The following is a 25,192-nucleotide window of genomic DNA, read 5'->3' on the forward strand; positions in this document are numbered from 1 at the left end:
TTGCTTATTGAACAAATATCAAAAATTCACACCTGGAAGTTATCTGTCACAGTTTATATTCCAGATTTTTTCAAAATTAAAAATATTTCTTTTTTATCATAAGCTTGAAAAGCACCTGAAACAGATTTCCTTTATATTTCATACATGATTTTTCTGGATATTTATTCTCAGTTCAGTAAAGTTGTGGACTTTATATTTGGAGAAAAATTATTTGCACTCAGAATGTTTTTCCCATTTATGCATGCTGGAGAAATCTGACAAAAAACCCCTTCTTTTTAACTTCCTGTTATTTCATTAATTGCAGGCTTCAGCTTCTTTCACATTTTGTTCTTGATTTCTTGTTTTGGTGCTCACTGCCTCCCTTTTTTTCTCAGAATAAAATATATTCTGTCATTTGAAAGACTGAAATCTAGAGGTGTAATCTTAAAAGATTCTTAAAAGACTTTTCTTACATAATTCTTAATTTCTGATAGTAGTGCATGCCACTAAGAAAAATGGGGAGGTTTAATTATTTGATATGATTTAAAATGGAAGATGTTTCACCACTGTACTTTGCTATAGCAAACTTCTGATTTTTTTGGCGGGAGAGGGAAGAATATTGCAGGAGTCTTAAGAATTGCTTTAAAAAAAGTAGGCCACTAGATGGAGTACAAGTATCAACCAGTTTGTTTTATCCTGAAATAATCTATACTGTTAACATTGTAGATCTAAAAAGCCGTACTGCCTTTCAGACAGGAGCTTGACAATGTCAACTAAATCAATATGTATATGTATTAAACAAATATTTATTTCTCAGCAGGTGCTGACAATAGTCCACCAAAACATTCAGTCAATAGTGAAAGCCATTCATCTAGAAGGAGGAATCGACACTCCAAATCAAAAGTATCAAATGGAATTGGCAAGAAGTAAGAATGGTATCTAAAGACATCCTACAGTGTGACCAGAAATGACAAGGAAGATCAGACCTGGCTCTGAATTACCAAATGAAAGATCGATTTTTAATTTAAAGTTTAAAAAAGGAGGTGTTGAAGAGAAGGATGATGAAGATGGAGCCACCAGTGTAGTGCAGATAGTTGCCTGATGACACTTACCATTCACTGATGTAAACCTAGCTTCTTCAGTGTGTGGCATCAAAAGTTCATGAAAGGTATACTGGAGAAAAATGTCATTTTGTCATAGCTGGTACTCCCTATTTTGTGTTCAGGTGTTCCAAGGTCATTTTTAATAGATTAGTTGTGGACTTCAACCCAAGGGTTAGTAAACTGATAGTGAGTTGGTGTAGTTAATTGGATTTTTTTTTTTATTTGGTTTATTGTGTTGTTTTCTAGAGGAGTATACAACACTTTGACCAAAAGCAACTCTGCCCTTCTTTCTCAGTCTCACAACAGAACTTTCCCATGCAACTGTTAGTAAGTATTTAAAAATTTCATATTGCTTGCCTTTATTTAAAGGCTCTTTAGCCCTTATGTCAGGGTTTTACTAGGAAAGAAATGGGTCCAATTTTCTTGTAAGGGATGTGAAATTGATTTTCAAACACACATGTTTTTGTTCTACATTGTCCTCCTGTTTGAGTCATACATAATCAATTTTTAAAAGTTTTTAAAATGCATATATAAAAATCTGCTATTATAGTAGAGGGCCATCCTCCTGTCCTCAGTGACAAAGGTCCTATTATTTTATTGTTTTTCTCTGCTATTGTAGTGTATTTTGCATTTTCAAGTGTAAATATGTCTTTTTTTCATCTGTGCCACATTGTGTGCAGTGTTTCTTCTACTTCCTTCTATTTGCTTCCATCCTAGCTGGACCCAGAAATTCTGTTGTCTTCAGACTGATACCAGAAATTGCTTTGAAGGCTCAGATGCCCTACTGAGCTTGGTGATAAGGCAGTTTTTTGCTGAAGCTGAGTTGCTTACTATCTCCATAAACATAATTATTTGTGAAGACTTGCAGTGGTCTTTGGTGTCTGAGAGGCAGCATGATGCAATAGACCCCATTGCTTTGATGTTTCCTATCATGCATCAGATACTCAAAAGCAAAGTTTCTCTTTCTTACGTTTTTGTTTTTTTTTTTTTAGAGGGGTGATTTACTTTTTGTCTGGGTGTTCTTTTGGATTTTTTAAACGTATCAATTGTGACATCTAGCAAAGTGGATAATTATCCAGCAGTGGATGTAATGATTAAGTCAGGAGGTAAGCAATCATGAGCAATCAGTTTCTGTATTAAGTTATTAAAATGTTTTAGTGCCAATTAAATTTTGGGATTCAAGGTATTCAGAGGGGTAGGTAGCTTAAGCAAGGATGAGTAATACCCATTAGTTACTTAGTCTTTATGAGAAAATAGCATTTCCTTTTTCTTTGACTAATGTTACTGTGATTTGCCACAGGCTAGGTACTAAAGAAAAAATGCAGCAGAGACTTTTATACAAGTGTATGATACTGTAAATAGAAGAAAGGATCTTGTGTAATCCATCACTTCCTATGTGCCACAGATTATCAATGTTTTCAATGCACTTAAGTGTTGCTGCTGAGCTCTTCAGAGGCCTTTAATTTCCTACCCTGCTTTTCAATCAAACATGGAGTGTACAACTTGGAAAGTAATGTCATAGAAGCTGCTGTATCAACATTGCCACAGTGACATTTTATGTTACATGAAAAAATATGTTAGGAAGACTTTCAGGCTCTCCTACAATGACTTGTTTTTCATTCATACTATAGCAATTCCATATATTGCCTTTGTATTTGTAATGTACTACATATTGATGAATGTATTTGTAGATTTATTTGGATACTTTTGTTTCCTCGGTTAAAAACTCAGTCTGTGTAAGACTGAGGAATGGCATTGTAAATTTTCTATTGATTCAATACCAAAGCAAGAGATTTGACATCTGATGGTTTAGGTATTTTAAGTACTGTGGTTTTCCCAGCGTGAGAGCCTATTTTGTACTTGCAACATTTTGTACACACCAACTATGTGTACAAAGCTGGCGTGTGTAAACAGATGCTGAAGTAAAACATCTACCTGCCTGTGGGGACAAGCACATGTTTTGTAAATGTAGGCCTGGTGCTCACATTGCTGAACTGCACCCTAAAAATACTGGAAAGAGAAATATTGAAGTGTCATCTTGATAGGAGCTGACTTCTGTATACTATTATAACAGCTTTGTCCTGAAAAATGTTGTTTGACAACACATTTAAATTATTTCCAATTAAGTATTTTTATTTTAAATTTTTGTGTTTGGTTGGATTTTTTTTGCTTGTTGTGTGGTGTTTCATTTTGTGGGGATTGGGAGGGTGTTGGTTTGGGTATTTTTGGTTGTTTTTTGTTTTGGGGTTTTTCTTGGGTTTTGGGGGGGGGTTTGTTTTTTGCTTGCGTTTGCTGGGTGTTTTTATTTCTTTACTTTAAAAGAAAGATTGCTATGGAGAAGGGAAACTTAAGTAAACTCTTCAAGTGCTGCTTGGTAAATGGCACTTTGTCTCCTCTGCCAACAGTTCTGGCTGGAATTCACATGTGTTCTCACGAGTACAACTGTATTTCCAGCCCATCAGTTTGGGTGTGAGCTTTGCACTGGAAGGCATTGGAAAGGTTCTTTTGATCAGTGCTGTAAATTAGTGATCTCAGTTTTATCTGCTGCTGTGCCGTTGCTGAATTCTGTATGTGTGTAACACCTATAATGACAAATCACTGAGCTGTTTAGCATCAAGCATCCATGTGTGAGTTCTGCTGCTTGAACAGTGTTTTGTAACAGTCATGGATGCACTGTCCTGTTTTTAACTATTTGTTCTGCCAGAGCCTCTCATTCCTATTTTCCTACTTCTGATGTTCTTTCCTTTCTCTGTCCTCCAGTGATCTCCCATGCTGCTATGGAGAGATTGGAACTGGCCCTCCAGAGGCTGTCCATGAATGTCAGTCATTGAAGGGAGGCTAATTTGAGGCAGCTTGGTGTAAGCAGAGGGTAGTGCCAAGAACTTTAAGTACTAGATTAAATAAAAATGGCGTATTTTAAAATAGATTTATACAATGAACCAGAGCTCATGTTGAGTACTGAATTCCAGTGTTAAGGTTGCTGCACGGATCATATACCACATCTAATTAAATATTTTAAGCATGGTTTCAACCAATTCTTTTGTTACTCTTCTGTGAAGTTCATCATTTGATGTTCTAGCTGTTAAAACTTTTATTTTTTTTACTTTTTTATCACAGAAGGATGCAGATGTTTCCACATATTTAATAATTTTTGAATACAATTACTCCGTATTGATTGCAAAGTATTGTATTTTGCAGTAATTGTGTAAATCAATCCATGTCACCAGTGTGTTTGCCTATACCTATACGGCATAGGAAATTGACATACTGCCTATAGAAGCTCTTACGTTTTATTGTAAGTCAATTAATTTTGACAAATGCCACAGTTCCTAAGCAGCCTACAGTGCAGTCTAAGGTTTTGCTTTAATTTGTTATTTTGGAAAAGCAGATCTGATAACAAGAACAGTTACATTGTCCCTTCTGAAGTTTTTCTAGCGTACTGAATAAGTTCTTGTCTTGTTCTTTTTGGGATTTGTTTATTACCGGATGGGAGAACTGAGTTGAAAGATGGTCTCGTGACAGATCTTCAAAGAAGAAATGAGGCCTTCTGTACAAGGACTGCAGGACAGGCTATCAGCAAGTAAACAGCCAGTATAAAGGTGCCACTGAGTGTCTAAAACACTTTGCTTTGGCTTCCACTGCTGACAGTTCCCACAACAGCAGTTTCCAGTTCTGTTATACCTAAGACCTATTGTGAGCTATTGAATGCTCTTCAGAGCCAGATGTGTAGTTTGTAAAGCAGAATAGATTTCCTTTTCTTCTTCAGTTCCTTCTCTATACAGACATTGAATATTGGGACTTTCTGATTTGCTGGGAAGGGCTTTCCTTCAACATAACTTACCTTTTTGAATTCTGGTTTACAGAGAGGCCATGCCTTCTGAGGTTGTAGTAAAGTTAGGGATAGCCTAACTTAAGGACTTGAGCTTGTTCATAGTCTGGGAAGAACAGCTAAAAGTCAAGTGTTCAGTTTACAAACATCTTCTGAAGGATGGGAAAATACCAGATTAAAAACTTTTAGGAGCCACCTCTCTCAGAACACTGCTTACTGCATTAGAGAAGGGGAGGGTGTTTATCTTTTCATTCTTCATTAAAGTATTAGAAATACTGGGAAAAATTGGAACAGTGAAAGAAACTTTGTATGAGAAGCAACACTTCAAAAATATGCTCCTTTATAAGCATGGAGCTCTACTACATTTGAACATTGATCAATCTTTGTTTTATGTCTTGGTACTTGCTGTTGAGAATGAAGCTTAATCAGCAGTGTCAGATGGGCCTAGTGGCTTCATTTGTGCTCAGTCACCCTGTGGCACAACTTGCACACTATTAAGATCATATGATTTGGCCCAGACTAGAAGCAGGACTCAAAAGCTGGCAGTATGATTGAAATAGGTGTTAGTGTGCCTAATTCAGTGTCTTGAGTGCTCACATTCAGCTACATCCTGTTAATGTATGCGTGGACCTAAGCACGACTCTCCTGAGCCATCTGTTCCCTCTGGTATATGCTGGAGCACTCTAAGGAACACACATTTAGGTTTATCCAGAGTTTTCTGCGCTGATTCTACTTGGATGCTCAAAATACCTCCTGCAGTACTCTGGCTCCCTTTGTCTGCAGGAATGATCTGCCTCCTTATACACACCACAGTTGTTCTCTGGAGCCATGGCAGGCCCTGGTCCTAATTGGCAAATTAAAGTAGTTCCTAAAGGTGCAGTTTCCCAGTTGAGTGGAAATATATTTTGGACAATCACCCTGCCCATGTTACTTGCTTTTACTTTAGCATGGCTGGTCAGGAATTGGGCACTTAAATGTATTGCTCAAAGAAAGTAGGACTAGAGAACCATAAGCTCTTCATACAGTGGGCTGAAAAGTACAAGGACAACCAGACTCCTGGTTTATGCCCAGCAGGGTACATGGTCTGTTACCTTTGTGCCTGCTCACTCATCTGTCAGTGCTGTGGCTGCAGGTGCACCTCAGGTGCCTTCCCCTATGCTGCTTTCATTTGCATGAGCCCCCCCACCCCATAAGCCAGCTGACAGTCAGGTTGTGCTGCTTCCAGCTTTTGTTGGACTACGTGACACACCTTTCAAACATGTCAGCACAGCTGGGGACAGAGGGCTTACCACGGGCAGTGTGAAGATGGTACATAGGCTTTCAGGCTTGCTCATGTTTTCTGTTGTACCAGTGAAGCCAGTAACCTGCCTGTACGTAAGAGCTGCATGCATAAACCACAAGGGCGACTCTAGGAACCCAGTTTGGGTCTGGAGAAAGTACTTTGGTTTGGTTGGTTTGTTTGCTTCTGGATGATTCTAAATTTGCTGTTGCTTTTTTGCAATTAAGCTATCCATCTAAAGAACATCACAAAGAGAGCAGATCCTGCACAAGTTTCCTGTTGTGTTTGTGACCTCTCTGTTCACTTTGGGCAGCTGCTCAGCAAAATGTATCCAATTTCTTTGTATTTTGAGTCCAAGTCATGATTATCTCAAAGAACATTGGAAATTTAAGGTCTTAATTTTTATTTCCAGGTCCTTCCTATGTCTTTAATCTGGACTGTATCTTCTGTTTCCATAATTTCTCAGTGAAAGACAAGAATTGGTCTCTCATGCTTGGGTTTTGTTTCTTCTCACAAAGGAGCAGTCTTGCCCTCAACAGTTGAAATTATATTATGGTAAGACCAAGTGAGTTTTTACTTCAATGCAGAAAAAAAAAGCAAGTGTGGGAAAGAATGCAAACTATAAACATTGAATTCCTATAATCAGCAACAATGTGAGTGCCAGACTATACGAAGGATACACATGGGTTCAATTTTCATAGTTTTTGAGGATCTCAGTTTTCAGATGATCATGAAATAACTGGATGGCTTATTTAATGTTTTTAGAGTAGGGGAATTTACAGCAGCAGCATTCCTGTGGCTTTGATCCAAAGTATGTTCTACAACTGCTGTGCCCTCCAGTTCAGTATTTCAGTGGTTCTTGCTCAAAAAACAATGCATTAAATAGTTGTGTACATTTGCATATGTCCAGATAAATCTACCGGATGAACTTTCTCATCAAAATGCTCGGAGCCTGGTTCAGTACAGTCTCTGAGACAACGACTACAGCACACCTGAAAATTTGGAAGCATTCTAGTCTGTTTGTACCCCTGGAAGCTCCAGGAGCAGTAGGCATTAATCTCAGTTGCAGCCCCTAGGTGATGCTGTAACACAAACACACAAAGCATTTGACCTGGATTTTCAAATGTTGCTTCTAATTTTGGGCTACTGGCTTTAGCCACCCAGGCTCGGTTTTAAAGATTTCGTAACTCCCGTTGACTTTAATTACAAGTGCCGTGCACACAGTCCTGCAAAGTGCCCTTGTTGTCAAACTTGCTACAGAGTAACCAAAACAAAATCAAATTAGTAGCCTTGAGAAGACTTTTATTTAAAGCATTAAATGATAGCTCTAGGCTTTGGAGAGCAAGAGCAATGGACTTCTATTCTGGTTTCTACCATACAAAGACTACCAATTTCTTGTCTGAGTACCTTCCTGATTTGAAGGGAGCACTGGTTTCTCCCAGGGATCTTTGGGATAAAGCTCTGTGCAGGGTTCTTAGGTTTTCCTCCTATTCTGACTGTGCTTTGTGTAGAGCACTGGGAGGGGTAGGATGACTGCTGTTTGAAAAGGTGGTTTGGTTTTGCTCCCAGGAGCTCTGCTGAGCCAGTGCTGCCCACTTCCTTGAGTTTGTGGCTGTAGCCATGAAGTTGTTAGCTTATCTCCTTGCTTGGATGAGCCTGTCCCTCATCCCTGCCAATCTCTTTAGGATAGAGAAGCCACTGGGTGCAGATTGTTATTGCTTCATGTGTATATGAGGCTCAGAGTTTTGGATGACTCCGAGTATTTATCAGCAAGCATTGAAAACTTCGTATCATCTGCAAAGAATTCCCATTTCTCCTTTAAGTGTCATTTTTTCTAAAGATTTAGAAAATCCTTCTGGTTACAAACCTCAACAAGGCACCCAGCTTGTACCAATTACTATTACTTCTGTCTATTAACACTAAGATGGCTATTGGAGAAAAAAATAATTTAACTTTTATATGGTCAGCTGGAAGAAGAAATTGCAGCCATCATTCCTTGCAGTAGGAAACAGTGTCCTTGTTCTTCTCAATCTGGTTCTGCATAGGCAAGACACTAATATAGGTAAGCCTGTATTGGTTTTTGTTGTAGCTGACTTCAGTACTTAATGGAGAGGAAAAAGAATACAGTGAAAAAATATCGCTAGGAGTCATATTTTTCCATTAATCAAATAAATAACCTGGATGAAAACCAAGACCTTTTATTACATTAGCTGAGACATTTAGGTTTGTGTTTTTTCTTATTTATGTGCTGTAAGGGTTGTAGGTGATGCAAAATGATGCTTATAACTTTTAAAATGCTATTATTTCTGCCCTTTTGCTGACTTTGCCATATTTGGCTCCCAAATCCACATCTCTGCATTCCATTTGCCCACGTTTAAAATGCATCTGGAATAGCAGGACAGAGGTTGGGGTGGAGAAACCAGATAGAGCTGAATTGCAATTTCCTGGTGACATGTTCTCTAAACATCCCAAAATATCTCTCAGGGTGAAATGTTCCACTCGGTGACTTCGGGTTTCAGCAGCACACGCTGTTCATTCAGTCCCAATGCTTCTCACAGGGATGGTAACATGATTACCAGTAATGATCTTTCATGCTGTAGAGTTTTTTTCCTTGTACCTCTTCCATGTTGAAGAAAGTTCTTTGAAACAATGCATAAGTCGTTGCAAACTTGATGGGGGGGAGTGGCCAGTAAGTTCACTTTAAAGAATAGAAATGGGGACAAAGGGTAAGTAATTTGTCTAGATTTCCTCAGGAAACTGAAGACAAAGAGAAGAGTAAAATCCCAGACCTTTGAGGGGGTTCCATGCTGTTACCTGAAAATTACCGTGGGACTTAGTAAAAAAGGGCTTGTGTAAGTAAATCCAAGAATGTTAGCTACATCTCTTAGTCCTTAAAAATGAAAATATAATGTAAGATGGAACAGGAGCAAGGTGATACCCCCTCCAGTCTTATATTCTGATCTTAATTTCATTTTGTTCCACTGGCTTACTTCAGTTTACCTACCTTTTCCAATACCTTGGCTGTTGATGTAAAATTAGGGTTTGCTAAAGGTGGATCAACACACATATGGCAAAGTAGAAGATCTTGCATACAAACTGGGAAAACTCACTGAGAGCCCTGTGGAAGAAGACTTGGGGGTTCTGGTGGGTGAAAAACTGGACATGACCCAGAAATGTGTGTTCCTAGCCCAGAAAGCCAAATGTGTCCTGGGCTGCATCTAAAGCAACGTGGCCAGCAGGGCAAGGGAGGGGATTCTGCCCCTCTGCTGTACTCTGGTGAGAGCCCACCTGCAGTGCTGTGCAGGGTTCTTGGGTGGACAACTCCAGAGAAACGTGTTTGCTGTGCGTTTTTTGCCCAGACATGCAATGCCTTCCTACATGAAGAAACTATAATTTGTGAAAGTGGCTGATTTGGTAATGGTCTGCCACTAACACTAGGACCTTAAGCCCTCATGGTTTTGCATTTATTTCAATTGCTGAGTGAGCTGGCATGAGGGTGTTTTCTCTGTTTTGTTACAGCAAAAATTAAAGAGATAATGACCCAAGTGTCTTTGTACCGAGTTAAAAAATTTAAATTTCTGCTTTTTAAATACTGTTCTTGAGCCTGTCAGACCCTGCTGTTTGTTTCCATCAGCCATGCTCTTCTGCCTTGATGCATCAGAGATCTTTCGTTAAGGACTAATAACTTCTTGAACTTGATAAGAGGATAACAGCCACTTTAAAGTGAAAAGAAAAAGGAACAGAAATCCTTTGTTTCTGAGCTGGGTTCCTGGCTCATCTCTAGCCTTCCACTTAATATGGTCCCACAAGGCTTCAGCTTTGAGTGGGTGACAGATGTGTCCTGGTGACAGTCTGGATCAGCCTCTCTTCTGCTCCCTCAACAATGACTTTTCACTCTTCTTCCTCAGCAGCCATGTCACTTTCTGTCATGCAGCAGTCAGCCTCTCCCAGCAGCAGGATGGGATGCTTAGATTTATCTCCACTTGAGACAATTGACAGAAGAGCCTTGATTAGGTGCAGAGTCCTCATAGGCTTCCTGCCAGTCAAGAATATTCTGTAGGTATCTTCAAAGAGCAAGGGAGGTTGTAGATGGTTTAATCATTCTCTGGACTTGCAGGTGACCTCCAAAGGAGCCTTCACTGCCAAGAGCAGGCATGTAGCTACACCAGCCTTGTTCACATTGCATCACCTCCTGCAAGCACCCAAATTATAAGGGATGAGTCCAGCTACGTGCTCCTGGTGCTCCACTGATTTAAAGCATCCATCTATTTTCCCCATTGGTCCTCACAGCATGATTCTGTTTTCTAGATGCAGGAATACTGCACTTCAGCAATAGATAATTCCATCTGATGAGATGGGAATTACATGTCAGCCCTCATCCTGATGGTGTGCTTTTAGAATGCTTCTGAAACTCTGAGCCCATTACAGCATAAAAAAGGAAACTTAAGGGTTCCATGCTGGAATGACATTCACCTGCTTTCTTTACAGGACTTGCTAAATTTGAGGCTGTATTCCTACTAGTGTGATAAACAATATTCAGCACGGCAAAAGATAAGAAACAAACATTTATTTCTTTCTGCTTTCAACTCTCCCAAGCTGTAACTCATCTTTTTCAGCTTCCTTCAGCTGTTAGAAGAGGGTTAAACAACTTCACTAGGAAGCAGAGAACTTTATCATAGCTAAAGAGGATTAAGGCATTTATAATCCCCTTACAAAGCCACTTGCCTTCCAGCTCCAGTGTGTAAAAATAAAAAAAGGATTGGATCAATGTTATTTTTCTTATATCTAATTCAAGAACAATAGAGCACATTAAGTAATTAAAATCTTCACCTGTAAGGTGCTTAAAAGCAAGGCTGCTGGCAGATATATAATTAGCTCCAGTTAGCTGCTTGCTTGTTTACTTCCATTAATTTATGCAGAGTTGGGGTCTTTGGGCTTGGGGCTTTTTTTAGAAAACATTATTGCATGAAGTAGTGCCATGGATAGGCAGGGACCAATGACAGAAAAATAAAAATTAGATCATTTACTGAGCCAACATACATGCTAATATAGGATATTTCAGGTTCTCCTTGTTATGCCATCTTCAGTTACTGGCAATTTATATTTTGTCAGAACTACAATTCTTAATAGGTTGGGTAAAATCACCTTAAATATACTCATTTTCTTGTGTTGTCTTTCTTCTGCAGAGGACCCAGTCTGTTCTGCTTGTCTCTGCATATGACATGCAAAACAGCAAGCTTTCAACTTTCTTTAAAGGAAGGATAACTTCGAAAGATGCAGAACTGTGCATTCCCAGACCATGACAGCATTCTGAAAACAAGGAACATATTAGGACTACTATCTGTACCATTTTCATGGATGCATGTGAAGGGGGGAAGGGGTGAAGAGCAGGATTTTTGCCTGGTTTCCTATGTCACCTCTGCCAGACTCCTGACTGCCCAAAAGCCAGGGGCTGTGGGTTGACATTCCACGGCAGGACAGACAGACGGAGACCTTAGTGGAACGGGAAAGGAGAGAATGGCAGGCTGCAGCTAACAGCTCCCTTGTCATGAGCTACAGGCTTTGCTGCCCATAGGTCAGGACAAGTAATTTTGCATGGCTTTATAAAATGTCTTGAAAAAATCTGGCAGCACTGGGACAACAAACCTTGGGAATGATTTGCAGTTATTTGTTGTTTGTCCATGTGAAGGGGTGACTCTGCAGAGGAGCTCACAAACAGTGTTTGTGATCTGAGTGAGACATATGGGAGACTGGAAGATAATGACTGACACCAGGGAGGAGGAGGAAATAATATTATACTGATGTTGTGTGAGCACTGTAAAGGAAGTGAGTCTTTAAAGTGTGAAACCTCCAGCACTGGAAAAGATAAGCAGTGCCTGCAGAAATCAACTTGTGAGATCTGTTTCTCTTGCTAAGCTGCCTTTGAAGATTGAGGAGCTGTTTTGCTTTCAATACCCCCAGGGAAGTTTTCCCTCCTTTCCAGTCTTGCCATTGATCTGAGCTACGCTCCCAGATCTGTAGGTGTCTGTACTCCTGTGGCAGGCTATGATAAAGCCCAGTGGTTTTTTGAACAATATAAATGATTGTACTTCACCTCCCTGTAGGCCTCGAGTTCAACGGCCACGGGAGACTGAACCTGTCAGCAAATGAGCCCTTCACGGCTTCTGCTTTCTTAGTGAAGTGTTGGCTTCATGGCTCCTGACAAGTTCATCTCAATATAAAAATGTGTGCAAGTTGACTCTTCCCCCTCCCTTTTTCCTTTTCCTGTGGAAAACTTTGCTTTGCTGGCCTGTATTACTCTTGCTTAGGGATCAAGGATTTAACATGTGCCTGCCAGCTCCCCTGCCGAGTCCAGGGCTCCACCTTCCCTCCAGGGACTGCATGTACTTTAAGATATTGGTTGACGTTGAAGTGGCCTTGGACAGACTAAAAATCGGGAGAAGCTTCTGCATCACAGAATCATAGAATATTCTGAGTTGGAAGTGACCCACAAGGATCATCCGGTCCAATGCTAAGGTGAATCACAGCCTGTTTCAGCCTTTCCAACTGTCAGCAAGCAGGAACCAGATGTAGACAGCTGCTGATCTAGTACAAAGCCACCAAGGTTGGGGGAGTTTTATCAAAGGTGAATCCATCCATCCATCCATCCATCCATCCATCCATCCATGTGAACTCTAAGGCCAAGTTACTCAGGTTACCTATTTACACCCACAATTGACTAGCTTTGATTCAAAGGATGAACTAGAAAATGTACTATCCTGAAGATGTTCTCTTTTAAACCTGTTTCTCACAAAAGGGGCAGAAGTTGCTTAATGCAAGGTTGTCATCTGGTGCCTGTGACACTTGGCTGGTATCACAGCTCGGTATCTCTAGCAACATCAGACCTACCAGGTCAACAGGGATGACTGCAACAGCTCCCCCAGCCTACAGCCACACAAACACCTTTCCTTGTACAGCAGCTGCTGCCTTTCTGAGTGGGCCCAGCCAGAGCCATGCCTGGAAAGCTTGGGACCTCCCAGATATATTGTTTTCCCCTTCTTTTCTATCCCTTAATCTTTCCTCTGGCAGCCTGTGTTTGACCGATAGCGAGTTCACATCAGCTAATCACAGTGTGTCCTGAGTATCTCCAGCTGTTCTTGACAAATGATGAAGAAAGTGGCAGAGCTTGACCCTCATCAAGGAGACCCCTGGGCTTCCCCACGGGAGGATGGAGGCAGCAAGTGGCACACTCAGCCACTGTCACATGTAGACATCCTCCCCCCAGCCTGCACACTCAGGTCCACATCAGCAATGGGGAGTCCTACCAGGGAGCTTGAGTGGGAGGCTGCAGGAATGGAACAGGGTCTTGTTGACAATAGAGCCGGCTGCCTCAGGGAAGACAGAGGTGCTGTGAATGCAAGCAGGCCAAGAAACCAGCCAGCTCCATCAGAACCACTTATGGGAACAGCTGGGTTACAGCAGGAACTTGAAGCCACACCTCTAGATGAGAAACTCTAGACCCTGAGAGACTGACTCAGAAATGGGACAAAAGGTAGCAAATTGTTTGCCTCACCCTCTGACTTCACCCTTCCTGTTTCAGATGGGTCACCTTGACTTCATGGAACCATGATGAAGTCTGAATAAGTATGAGCACTGAGGGCTTTCCTAGTAGGTTTGCATTTGGGTTTGGATTTGATGGGGTGGAAAAAATCTTCAACTGTATTTCTTTCCCCTAGTCCTGGAGTATGGTGTTTCATTTACAAGTTCTTTCAGGCTGCTGGCAGGTTGCAGTGGTGTGACCAAAAGGGCCAGTATAGGAGTGCATGGGGCTGTGGCTGGAGAAATCTGATGTGGGGTTTTCCAGTTACGCTAAATCTCTTCTTCCCCAGCAGGGTTAAAGTTAACTCAGCTGTGCAAACTCATTTGTATTCAGCCACACGTGGCTATAAATGGTACTTTTTGTTCCTGACAAATATGAATACAGTATTTGCTCTGAAAACTCTCCATTTCTCATGAAAAAATCTTTCCCCCTTGCCATTTGTCTCCAAGATGTTAAATTTTACTTGGCAGATGGACAGTGCAGGAGGGTGGCCATGCTGCGTGGGAAAGAGTGAGTGCCTGGGATATGGGGCATCCTCTTTTCTTCTGAACTCTTGTGCAAGTTTTACTCATTTTATATGGTGAAATGCAAATGGCAAAAAAAAATGTGTTCTTCCAAACTGTTGAGGACAAAGGGAAGATATCCTCCAGTGAGAGGATGGACAGAATAGTGGGTGATACAGTCCCTGGCAGAAAACTTGTTTCATCTTATTTTCCAGATTGGAGATTGGATTTTAAAAAGGGAGCTGACAGGACTCAGAGCTGTTATTCAAATGTGTAGTGTATTTTTTCAGCTGCCCTTTCTGTACTGCTGGGTCTGTACTCTAGATATAACATCCTGGCACACAGACTTTCCTAACTAACTGGAAGAGAGCAGACACATTCACTTGACTGGCGGTTGTTACCAAAGAACATCCATCATGACCAGTATGTCACAGAACCCATTATATAATTTCTGATAGCATTAACAGAGCCATATCTAACACGTCTCTCAATTTCTCAGCTGCCCTTTCTGTACTGCTGGGTCTGTACTCTAGATATAACATCCTGGCACACAGACTTTCCTAACTAACTGGAAGAGAGCAGACACATTCACTTGACTGGCGGTTGTTACCAAAGAACATCCATCATGACCAGTATGTCACAGAACCCATTATATAATTTCTGATAGCATTAACAGAGCCATATCTAACACGTCTCTCAATTTCTCAGGCAGTCTTTCTACTGCATAACAGAGGTAGTTGGACAAGGTCTGTCTCAGTCTAGAAGTTACTCAATGAAGAGTTTTTCAAGGAATTGAAAAATTAACTTTTAAAAGTTTCCCACTCTCAAAATCAGCAGGCTCTGGAATGATTTCATTTTTTTCTGGAATTATCATCTCAATCCTTTAAAAATTATAACATTATCTACATAATACCAGTCAGACAAATGCACCTAGGAAATTTCTGCTTGAGCTTGGGAAATAACGGAATAACTCTCCACAGGAATATTTCATGTTGTAATGTCAGAAAATACATTTATATAGGTGTATGTGTATATATATGTGAACAGTTGCATATAATTTCCCATGCTCTGTGAGCTGAGAAAATAACAAAGAAAGATTATTAGATAATATTATGTGGTTGGCCACAGAGCTGTTGTTCTCAGCACAGAAGGGCTGATTTTACATTCTGCCTGTTTACAAACCCATCACATTAACCACAGGCACAGAACTGAGGAGCACAGGAGAAATGGAAAAGCTATTCAAGAAGCTGGCAGCTGACAACAGGATCTTGAAAAATTATTTCCTTGGATTCAACTGTATTTCTTCTTCCCCCTTTCCGGACAGGGCTCTGCTAGGAGACAGTTTGGTTCACTGTGGTTGAACCAGCTGTTGAAACCCCAGCCAGCTCCTGAGTAAGCAAAAAACTAATCAGAGCCTGCCTTCAGCAAGCTCTGCTTTCCCAAGCACTGCCGTCTCCTCACTCAGGCAGCGTGCTGCCCACTACCAAATCAACAGGCATCTTACTCCTGCCTGGCTCCTGAGCAGGTGCCTCTGCCTCCTGGCCCCCTGCTATGCCCTGACTACCAGCCCCCTGCCACTCCCTGCCCTGATGGCTTAGACTCTGGACTTCTGCCAGCACAACACTTTTGGTCTAGGACCAGGGGTACCTGCAGTCCTGACAAACAGGACATCTTTGACCAAGGGGCCAGGAGGCAGAGCCCTCCTGATGGGCTGTTCATGGCCTGGGCAAGGAGGTGCTCAGGGAAGCAGAGTTTACTGAAGGCAGTTTCTGATCGGTTTATAGCTCATTCAGGAGCTGGGATTTCAATGGTAGGTTACAAACCCTATTGAAAGACTTCAATTCTGTCTGCTCCTTCACCTTAGTGTTAAGTGCATCTGTGCGCCTCGAAGACCAGGGCCAGCCCTGGATTCAAAGGCTGAAGCAGAATTCAAGCTCTGAAAGTACAGGCTGTCATTCCCATTATTACTTTTTGGCAATCCCATTCCCATGTCCTCACCTTTAACCAAATGGAGGATACTCCAAGGCAGCAGTACAACACTGCATGCCCCCTCTCCATGCCATTGCTTGCAAGACCAATCTGGATTAAAAGGAGCTGGTGTTTCCTTGCCTGGCTGCCCACCCTCACTCACTGTGGGACACTGGGTGTCCCACCATGGCTGAATGGGGCACTGTGAAGCCACACCACCTCTTCCAGCTGCACAGAGCCAAGCTCAAGCCCTGCCGTATGGTTCTGCTACTAATTGTGTGAAACTGCAGAGATGCTAAGGCTGGACACACAGATTTAGCAGTTTAAACGTAAGCCTAGCTAGGCCTTGCACCAAAGTCCTGGCCCTGATGTAGCACCAGACACGAGGACACCTGTGGCTGTGTAGGTGGAGTCCTCCTGCTGCAGGGGTGGCCCCAGCTGGATCTCTCCAGTGGTACTTCTCACTCACATGTGCTGCAAACTCTTCCCCAATGATTAGATAAGAGGAATTGCCCATTGACTTTCATTTCAGTTGTTCGTGACTGGATCAAAGGATGTATGCTCTGTTTGCTCCAATTATGCATTTTGGGCTAATATAGTCCAGATGGCTATTTCATCTCAGCCTTTATATTTATTCATGGCCTTTCTATTTAACTTTCCTAAAACAAATACTCACTTGTAGGCATATATTAATTCAGGGAAAAGAACTGCCTCAATCAATATGTTGAGGTTAAGTTTCTATACCACAATAGGTCCTATGTACATGAGTTCTATTTTTATTACCTCACTTCTAGCCTCAGATATATGAGCAATTTCTTTGACATGTTTACTTTGGCTTTTTCACAAATTTACACAAATTACATCTTCTCTGATTATTAGATTTACAATATGCAGATATTCTTACATTGACCTTTTAGCTAAACCCTTCTGCAAACTTTGGCTGAATATTAATAAATATACAAAAATACCAAGGAGCCCAAATGTTTGCCAACATGATATTGCACCACCTCTGACCGCAGCATGCCTGTCCAGTAGAGGATAAAATTTGTTGTTGAATTTATGTGCCACCTTGCAACCAATGGGTTGAATACAAAGAGTGGAAAATCTCAAGAGACCAATGAGACAAAAAGTTTTCAGTTAGCATTTACATAATCTTTTAAACTGGATCTGCAGGTTGGGTCTTGTGAGTTGGCTCAGAGGCTGCTGCTGGAGAGCTGAAGGCAGTGCCTGGCAGGAGGTGTCCAAGGAGGGGCAGTGCCTGGCTCTGGGCTCAGCAGGAGGGAGGGGACATGGGAAGCCTCAGTTTAATCTGTCTGGTATTTGATTTGGGCTTTTGGTCCTTGTCTGGATAACAGGGTTGCAATTCCTCTTGGTACACTTTCAATAAGAACATCTGAAACTCAGCTGATTTTCATTTTGGGTAATCCGATTTCATTTTAGGTGATTAGCTGCTCCATTGTCAATGGCCAAATCTAATTGTCAATGTAGTTTCTCTTCTGGAGCCAACAAGTGCTAATGTCTTACAAGCTGGGTATTTCTTCACACCTTCTCTTCTTAAGCAACCTCTCCCGAAGCATTTGCAAACAAAGGAGGTGATTTCAGACCCAAGCAAGAGGAAAATGGTAGCAATCACTTATCAATTTTTTTTTTGTTGTGTGAAATGGACACAGTGGACCACTTTTAACATTCTGGGTATTAACATTGACCTGAAAATCTTATATATATATTTATATTTAGCATTCATAATATAAACATACTTTTCATAACATAGATTAGATGAAGTTTTCCAGAACCAGATCCTATTCAGCATTTTACACCCATATTTTTATGTGTGAGTGACTGCTCCAGAAATCAGTGTGAAACTGGGACAAGACAGCTCTCCAAGTTTCATTAAAGATTTTTTTTTTGTTTGTAAAACTGTTTCCTCCAACGTTTGTTTGATTTAGAATAATAAAAATAATAAAAAAAAGATGGTGAAAATTTATGATAGCTCTTCCTTTCCCTGCCAACCCTGTTAAATCAAAAGGACAGTTAGAAATGTAGAGTTAACCTACAAATGTAGAGTTAACCTACAAATCCTAAGCCTGAGAAGAAAAAGAGACGGCAATGATTGTATGAAGACAAGTTTTCTGTAATGCCATTTTCCTTTTGGTTGGATTTCTACACCAAATGAAGCTAAGGTTTAGACACATAACCTGGCTGCTCTTGGAGAAATTATTCCAATATTTTCTAAGGCTAAAAGTAGAAAGAAACTGCTATGATGGCTTGGAAAGGCAAATGAAAGACAGCCTGCTCTACTGTGTGTCAGCATTGCTAATGCTACACGTATGTAAAACAAAATCCACACAGCAGTGCTCACCAGCCTTCAGACTCTGCCCATGGAGCACCCTGGGGGAACCCTGAAAAATCAGTCAAAAGTCCCTCCCAGTCCATGCTTCAGAGAAAATTCCGAAAACCCCCACCTGAGAATCTTAAGTGCTTTCCCTTAAAATTACCTCAGACTAATTGGAAAAGCAGGAACAATTGCAATCACTGCAATTGCCCTCAATGCTGTGATATTTAGAGTTTGCCTGCACAAATAAAGTCCACCCATGTGTCAATATTTCTCCAACTTCTAGGCCACTGGCATGCTTGCTTATCCCCAGCTCTGAGCAGCTCCAGCTGCTGTGGGTGAGCACACCCTGTCTGTGGCTGCTGGGATGGATGGAGGCAGGACCTGCTCGGCTGGGTGCCCTCCACACCAGCCTATGAAAGTCTCTATAATCTGCTCCTGCCCCACTGCTAGCTAGCCTGAATGAGGTGTCTTGTTTGTATTCAATAGTGTGGGTAAGACTGGGGCTGGCCTCAGGTGCTTGACCCTTCAGTTGGGGCCTGCTCTGCTTACTCCCATCAGTTCCCCATCAGGAGTAGTTGCCACTGGCAAGGAATCATGTCTTGTGATCATAAGTCACGTGTGGTGGCAGCACGTGCACAGATGGTGTGGGAACAACAGGGAACAGAAGAGAGGATATGGGACATCCAGGGCTTAAGAGATAGTCTTTCCAAGGAAGGATGGGGAGATTATTTTACTCCAAAGCCCCCATTTGGCAAAGGTCTCAGTGAACATCCTTGGCTAGAAATTCAAACTTCAGCTTGATTTCAGAGTCCCTGTGCATACCCTGGGCAGTGCACATACTTTCAGTTACTGTGGATACAGGAAGAACTGTTAATTAGTCAGTTTTCTGGCTAAGCAGTAAGTATTACAATAAAATCTGGCCACAGATTTTCTGGTTTGAATTTTTGTGTCTTAAATAATATCTTTGTGAACATGTTTTCTAGATCTCTTCCCAGACTTCCCCATGCCAAACTATCCCGTATTTTGGAGTGTAGGCTCGCCCAGGGCCAGCAACATAGGAAGTCAGCATCAGCAGTGCCTCCATTAACAGCTAAAATCTTCTGCAAGAATTTGGATTGTAAGTATTTGATGCTTCCTGTGGTTCCCACCCCCACCCCTGTAATGATCACACAGAATTTTCATAACCCTTTATGTGTTGAAAAGAGGAGCCAGGTTTCTTGCTGTTTACAGTTATACATAATTTCTCAGATTCACTTTCCTTTATTGCTGTAGTTTTCCTTCCTCTGTTTTTACTCATCCCCACAGGCCATTTTTAGCCAGATTACTGACAACTGATTTAATCGGTGTCATAGGGATGAACTCTGAGAAGGTCTGATAGCACAGCATGAGCTGCCTGGAGCTGGCAACCAGTTGTAACATACCCCAAGTAACTATGCTTTTCTATTTATTTTTGTAGTCTTGAGTAATGATGCTCTTCTTCATAAATGGATTGGTTTTGGACAGCAGGATGCTACACTGTTTTGAGACTGTTATAATTTCAAATAAACACCACTGAAGTACCAGGTGGGAATTTAACCAATGGTTGGAAATCAAGTCCTACACCCAGCTTGGACAGGCCAAGTCAAATCTTCTTTAGGGAGAAAGATATTGAGAGTGCTGTGCTATGGGGCTGGAAACAAAGCAGGTCATTAGGAGCCTTGGGTAGGGTGCTGGGGAAAGGACTCTGCATGGGTCAGCTTGCACCTTAGGGCAGGTTGACTTCTTCTGGCAAGGTTCTTCTGGCTGGGTGGAGTGATGCATGCAGCTGGCTCCGAGTCAGTGGTGTTACCAGCTCTTCTGGCATGACATCACTACTCAGGAAGCATTAATTTTAGCAACAGAACGTGACTTTGTGTTGAGAGGAAGTACACAGAGAGCTTTGAGTAAAAAGCACATGACTACAAAGGAGTGTGATTACTTCCGAATTGTGAAATAAATGAAAGTGGCTTGTGTATTGTCTTTCTGTGGTGCTGCTTATAGACAGCAGTTGTACAGCAGCACTTGAGTTTCCTTTCTGGAAATATGCTGCAGACCACAGGAAATTGCTAAGCTTAAATAAATGTGTTTATTAATTACATAGGAAAACTACCAAGTATGGACCCCTTGTGATCACATTTCCCATTACATTCTGGTAACTGTTTGGAACTTGGGCAAAAATCCTGAAACTCCAAATAGTAGAAGCCACATGGACTGTCCCTGGCTTCAGCAGAACGGCATGAGGATGTGAAGAGGGACTGAAGTATGGAGTGATGCAGCCTAAGATAGCTTGTCCAGTCTTTGCAGCATGGGATCTCATATGGCTCTGACTACACAAAATTTTGGATTGCAGCTCTCTAGTTTCTTTGCCATGTTCTCAGTTCCCTTACCTTTAATGTAGACTAACTTTAAAGAGATAATTTTTTCTGGCAAGATGGAATGTGGTACTTGCCACGTGCCATAAATGCTGCAGTCTGAGCATAAAATGCCACAAAATTCCTGCTTCTGAGATCCCGCCAAAATTACCTGACTCACCTTGGAAACACGGCAGGTAATGGCAGGATTGTATAAATTTAATACTGCTGTGAGGGGAAAAATGAGTCCTGTGGAGGCAGGCACAAGAAGCTGCTGATCACAAGACATAACGGAAAAACATCATGCTGAAGAAAAGCTGGTTTAAGGCCATTTGATTCATTGGTTTCCTCCTTGGAAATGTAAAAGAAGTGGAGAAAACTACCTTAGAAATAGAAGAGAACTTGACAATACCCATAATGAGGAATAAGGAGGAGCCTTTTGCTGCCATAGTGTGGGCAATGACTGACTAAATGCCATCATCAAAGGTTAATATCTGAAAACAGTACTGGCCAACATTTCTGTGACTGTACAACACTCCAAGATTCAGCTGTTTGATGCTACCTGTCATCCTCTGGGAACAAGCTGGCACCATACAGGTAGAAAACCACAGAGACTATAGCTTCCTAGGAACTTGGATCTCCCAGGTTGCTACAAAGCAGCCCAACAACTCATTGAAGTCCTTTACTAAAAGGATCAAGCTCCATTTTAAAACTCATCAGTTTATCTTGTCCCTACTGCCTGAGTAGGAAGCTGACCCATGATCTCCATGTCCTTGAATGGTCAAGTAAGAATTTACAGAGAGCAGCTGCCGAGGTCTCACTTCGTTAAGCTGAAGGAGCCAGCCCCATGCATTCCTGTCTATTAAGAGGAGACTGGCACAGCCAGAAAGCCAGAGGGGTGTAAATGCTCTTCAGGGAGATTTTGAGGTGTTATTCCCTTCATTACTGAGGTCAAGGAGCTGTCTAGCTGTGCTGCTTCTGTCCTGACCAGCTGTGCTGGTGGTACACCAGCTCCGTGCCATCCCATGAGCACATGGCCATGGAGGGCAGAGCCTAGCCCCATGTCGCTGAACAAGAGGAAGTGTTTGACTGTGCCAGGGAGGAAATTAGTTCAGGCCTTAAGGACAAGAGCAGCAGGCCACTCTTCCTCTGTGGAAGGAGCTTTGATGTGCAGTTATGATGTCCAGTTATCTGTCTGTCCAGCTAAGAAGCAAGGCTCTTGAGGGCTGTCCTGTGGAAGGCTGCTGGCTGAGCCACTGCACTGCCCAGAGGCACAGCTCTGCGGATGAACCCAGAGGCTTCAGCTTGGCTGATGGACACCCAAACACCCTACACACCCCTCCTGAGCCAGCCTCTCCACCAAACTTTTAAAGAGCTGAATCTCAACATAAATGTCAAAGAGAATTTGAACTACTTGTAATTTTGTATTAAAGCTATGCTACACTGAAGGCCCAAGTGTCCATGAGGGCTGTTCAAACGCTATTTTTGCTTCTGCAAACAAAGGACCCCTTGATATCAAATGAGTGACTCTATCTCCCAAGTATGCTGTCCTGTCTAAATATGGAGATATTAGTAAGCATTTGTTTTCATTATCCAAAAAAGGAGGAATTGCTAATTCAATTTTTTTTCCCTGAATTTTAATAGAGAAAAGGAAAAACTTCTGGATGAGGACAGTTTTTTATTTTCCCAAGAAAAATTACTTCTGCAACAAAAATATTCTTTCAGGATATTTTGATGATGTCCCCTGAGGGGACATCATCAGCTGTTTTCCAGATGTTTTAGCCTTTCTTAATCATACTCCTTCACTGGCCGTGAGATCTGATTCAAAGCTGAAGAACGTCATTCCATCCGGCACAGCCCTTCTGAGTCTGAAGGAAGTATTTGGGTTTTGCAGCTTATAAACATGAATTTAATTAAAAGATAAACTGAAATAAATCTCTTTACAGTATAGTTATGTATACGACACACCATTGGCAGTTTAGACCTACCAGCATTGCCACTAGGCGATGCATGTTCAGTTTATGTCTTGTGTGTTTTATGCATCAGGTTGAACTTCATAACCCTGCCCTGGTAAATGTATGGTGCCTTCATATCCTCAATACTTAATACCATCTGAAAACTCCCTATCTTGCTGCCCACCTCTCTGTCTAGGTCATTTTTGAGTCTATTGATCAGCAGGTCCCAGCACAAACTGCTAAAGTCTGTCTGTGACCTTCCTCCATTGTAAAAAAGTTGTGGTTTGTTTCCTTTTCTGTAACCAAGCAGTGGCCTGAGGGCTCTGGTGAGGAGTATTGTCAGAAGTCATTGGTCAAGAAGCAAGGTGCTCTCATTCTTTGCATCTGCCAAGAGTCACTGTACAGTGGTTTCCCTGCCAGTTCTGTGACACAGGGATCTGCCTTTAACCTAAACAGCAAACTTTGGCTTTTAGCCTGAAGATCTCCATCAAAAAGACTGTTCTCCCCATTGCTCCACTCTCTGTGTAGTCATTTATTCCTCCATGTAGTAGCGGTAAACTGCTCCTTAATCAAAACCGTACCCTCCACATCCATTTCCTATTGAACAATAATAATAGTGACTTGTATATTTCTCCTCTTAAAAGCAAATTGGCTGTGTGTGTCTCAGGGAATTTATGCAGGGCCTAGTTTAGGGTGGGGCAAGCTGTGAATGAGGCCCCTGGGTTCTCCCTGGAAGCCTACCATGGAGATGACAGCCCTCATTGTGACTGGAATCATGTCTGCTACACACATGGCCATCCTGATGTTTTCTTTGCTCCATCAACAGATGTAGTCTCTGACTAGCAAAACAAAACATAGGAGAACTTTTGAAAAAGTAAGTTCTGACTATTTTTGAAAAGAGGCTTGGGGATTTTTTTAAAAAGTAGTTTTTTTGAAGCTTGGGGATTTTTTGAAAAGTATTTTTTTCCATAATTTCTGTAAAAATTGAAATACTTTATTTTAATTGTTCTTACATTGTTTATCTAGAAATCTTTGTTCAAGTCATGTTGAATTCAACTAATTTGTCTTGTTTTCATTCATAAAGGACCAAGTCCTACAAACACCAGAACACAGCAGAGCTTTGTGGGAAGTGGACATATCCAACTTTTTATGCACTCTTGCTCTTGTTAGCTTCCTAGAAACAAATCAGCTAGTATTTTTTTCTTTCAGAGGGAAGGGAAAAAAAGAAAGATCCTGTTTATGTGGATGATGAAAATAAATATTTTTTAAATGGATGCCAAATGTTAGGCTAACAACCTTGAGAGTTTGATCTCATACCTCCTAAAAATGCAGATGAAGGAAAAACTCTCTAAAAAGTTTTTTCATGTTTTACTCTGGATTTTTCCAGTTATCAGACTCCTGAGATTTGCATTTTTGGGAAGAATGACGTGGTGTGGCCCCTTGGCTTCACAGAGACTGAGACTGAGGTGTCTTTTTGCTAAACTGAAGACAAGACTTACCAGCTCCTTCCCACTTCTCTGGCCCTGCGCTGGTTAGAGCACGTCAGAGCAGAAGTCACACTGAGGTCACAATGCCCCCAGCATCCTAGGATGAGCCCAAGGCTCCTTACTTGCCTGTTCTGAGCACACACACTGTCACGGTTTCATCCTCCCCAGCCTCTCATAGCACTGGGACTGTGACCCCATTGATCCCTGACCTGCCCATGACAGGCTCAGACAGGAGAAAAGAGTCCAAACATGAAAACTCTCAAAAATGTAAGGTAGAATAATTTTTCTGCCTTTTTTTTTTTCCTGCTGTCTACCACTGCTGTGGGAGAAGTCTACAAAAGTGAACAGCAGAGTAGGATTATGCAAGCCCACGGGCAGTTCCTGTTACCATTGACCCGTCTCCAGGGCCTACAGAGTCCCACAGAGTCCTAACGGGAAGTTTTTCTGATGTGGGAATGCTTGAAATTGTTTAAGCACCTGTGCACATACTTCCACACGTGTTGGCTAGAGGAAGAACCACAAAACTTAGGACAAAAACATACCCACTGGAAAGTAAGACTTGGTGGGGTCTTTATTTTTTGCTTTTGTAAAGGATTTGGATGCAGGCAAGTAAAGAAAGGAATGTGGATTCTAATTTCTTGCTATTTGATTATTCAAGGGAGTAAGAGGTACAGCAAAAATCCAACCTGCAGTTTGGCAGAGTACAATACCATTATTGCATAGGAAGTAGAGACCATTTATTTCAGTGCTCTCTCTTCCTGATTTGTAACTCCCATGTAAACTTTACACAGACTTCACAGAGCAGG

At 41.6% G+C, this 25,192-nt stretch overlaps 1 protein-coding gene across 3 annotated transcripts in view; it reads left to right on the forward strand.

Annotated features, from left to right (window-relative positions):
• The window catches only part of PTDSS1 (phosphatidylserine synthase 1), a 39,200-nt gene extending 25,032 nt beyond the window's left edge, over nt 1–14,168 (forward strand). Inside the window, exons 13-14 of one of the 3 annotated variants that reach the window (XR_014953008.1) lie at nt 797–6,745; nt 11,377–14,168. Coding sequence is in view for 2 of the 3 variants with exons in the window: in XM_021543244.4 (XP_021398919.1) it covers nt 797–909 (113 nt within the window). In the remaining variant the exon portion in view is untranslated. Of the gene's footprint in view, nt 1–796 lie in introns of all 3 variants that reach the window. The other 2 variants (XM_021543244.4, XM_021543245.4) reach the window with 2 other exon arrangements.
• Nucleotides 14,169–25,192: the final 11,024 nt, after the last annotated feature.

Source organism: Lonchura striata, chromosome 2 (genome assembly GCF_050655825.1).
Source record: "Lonchura striata isolate lonStrDom1 chromosome 2, ASM5065582v1, whole genome shotgun sequence".
NCBI classification, from domain to species: Eukaryota; Metazoa; Chordata; class Aves; order Passeriformes; family Estrildidae; genus Lonchura; species Lonchura striata.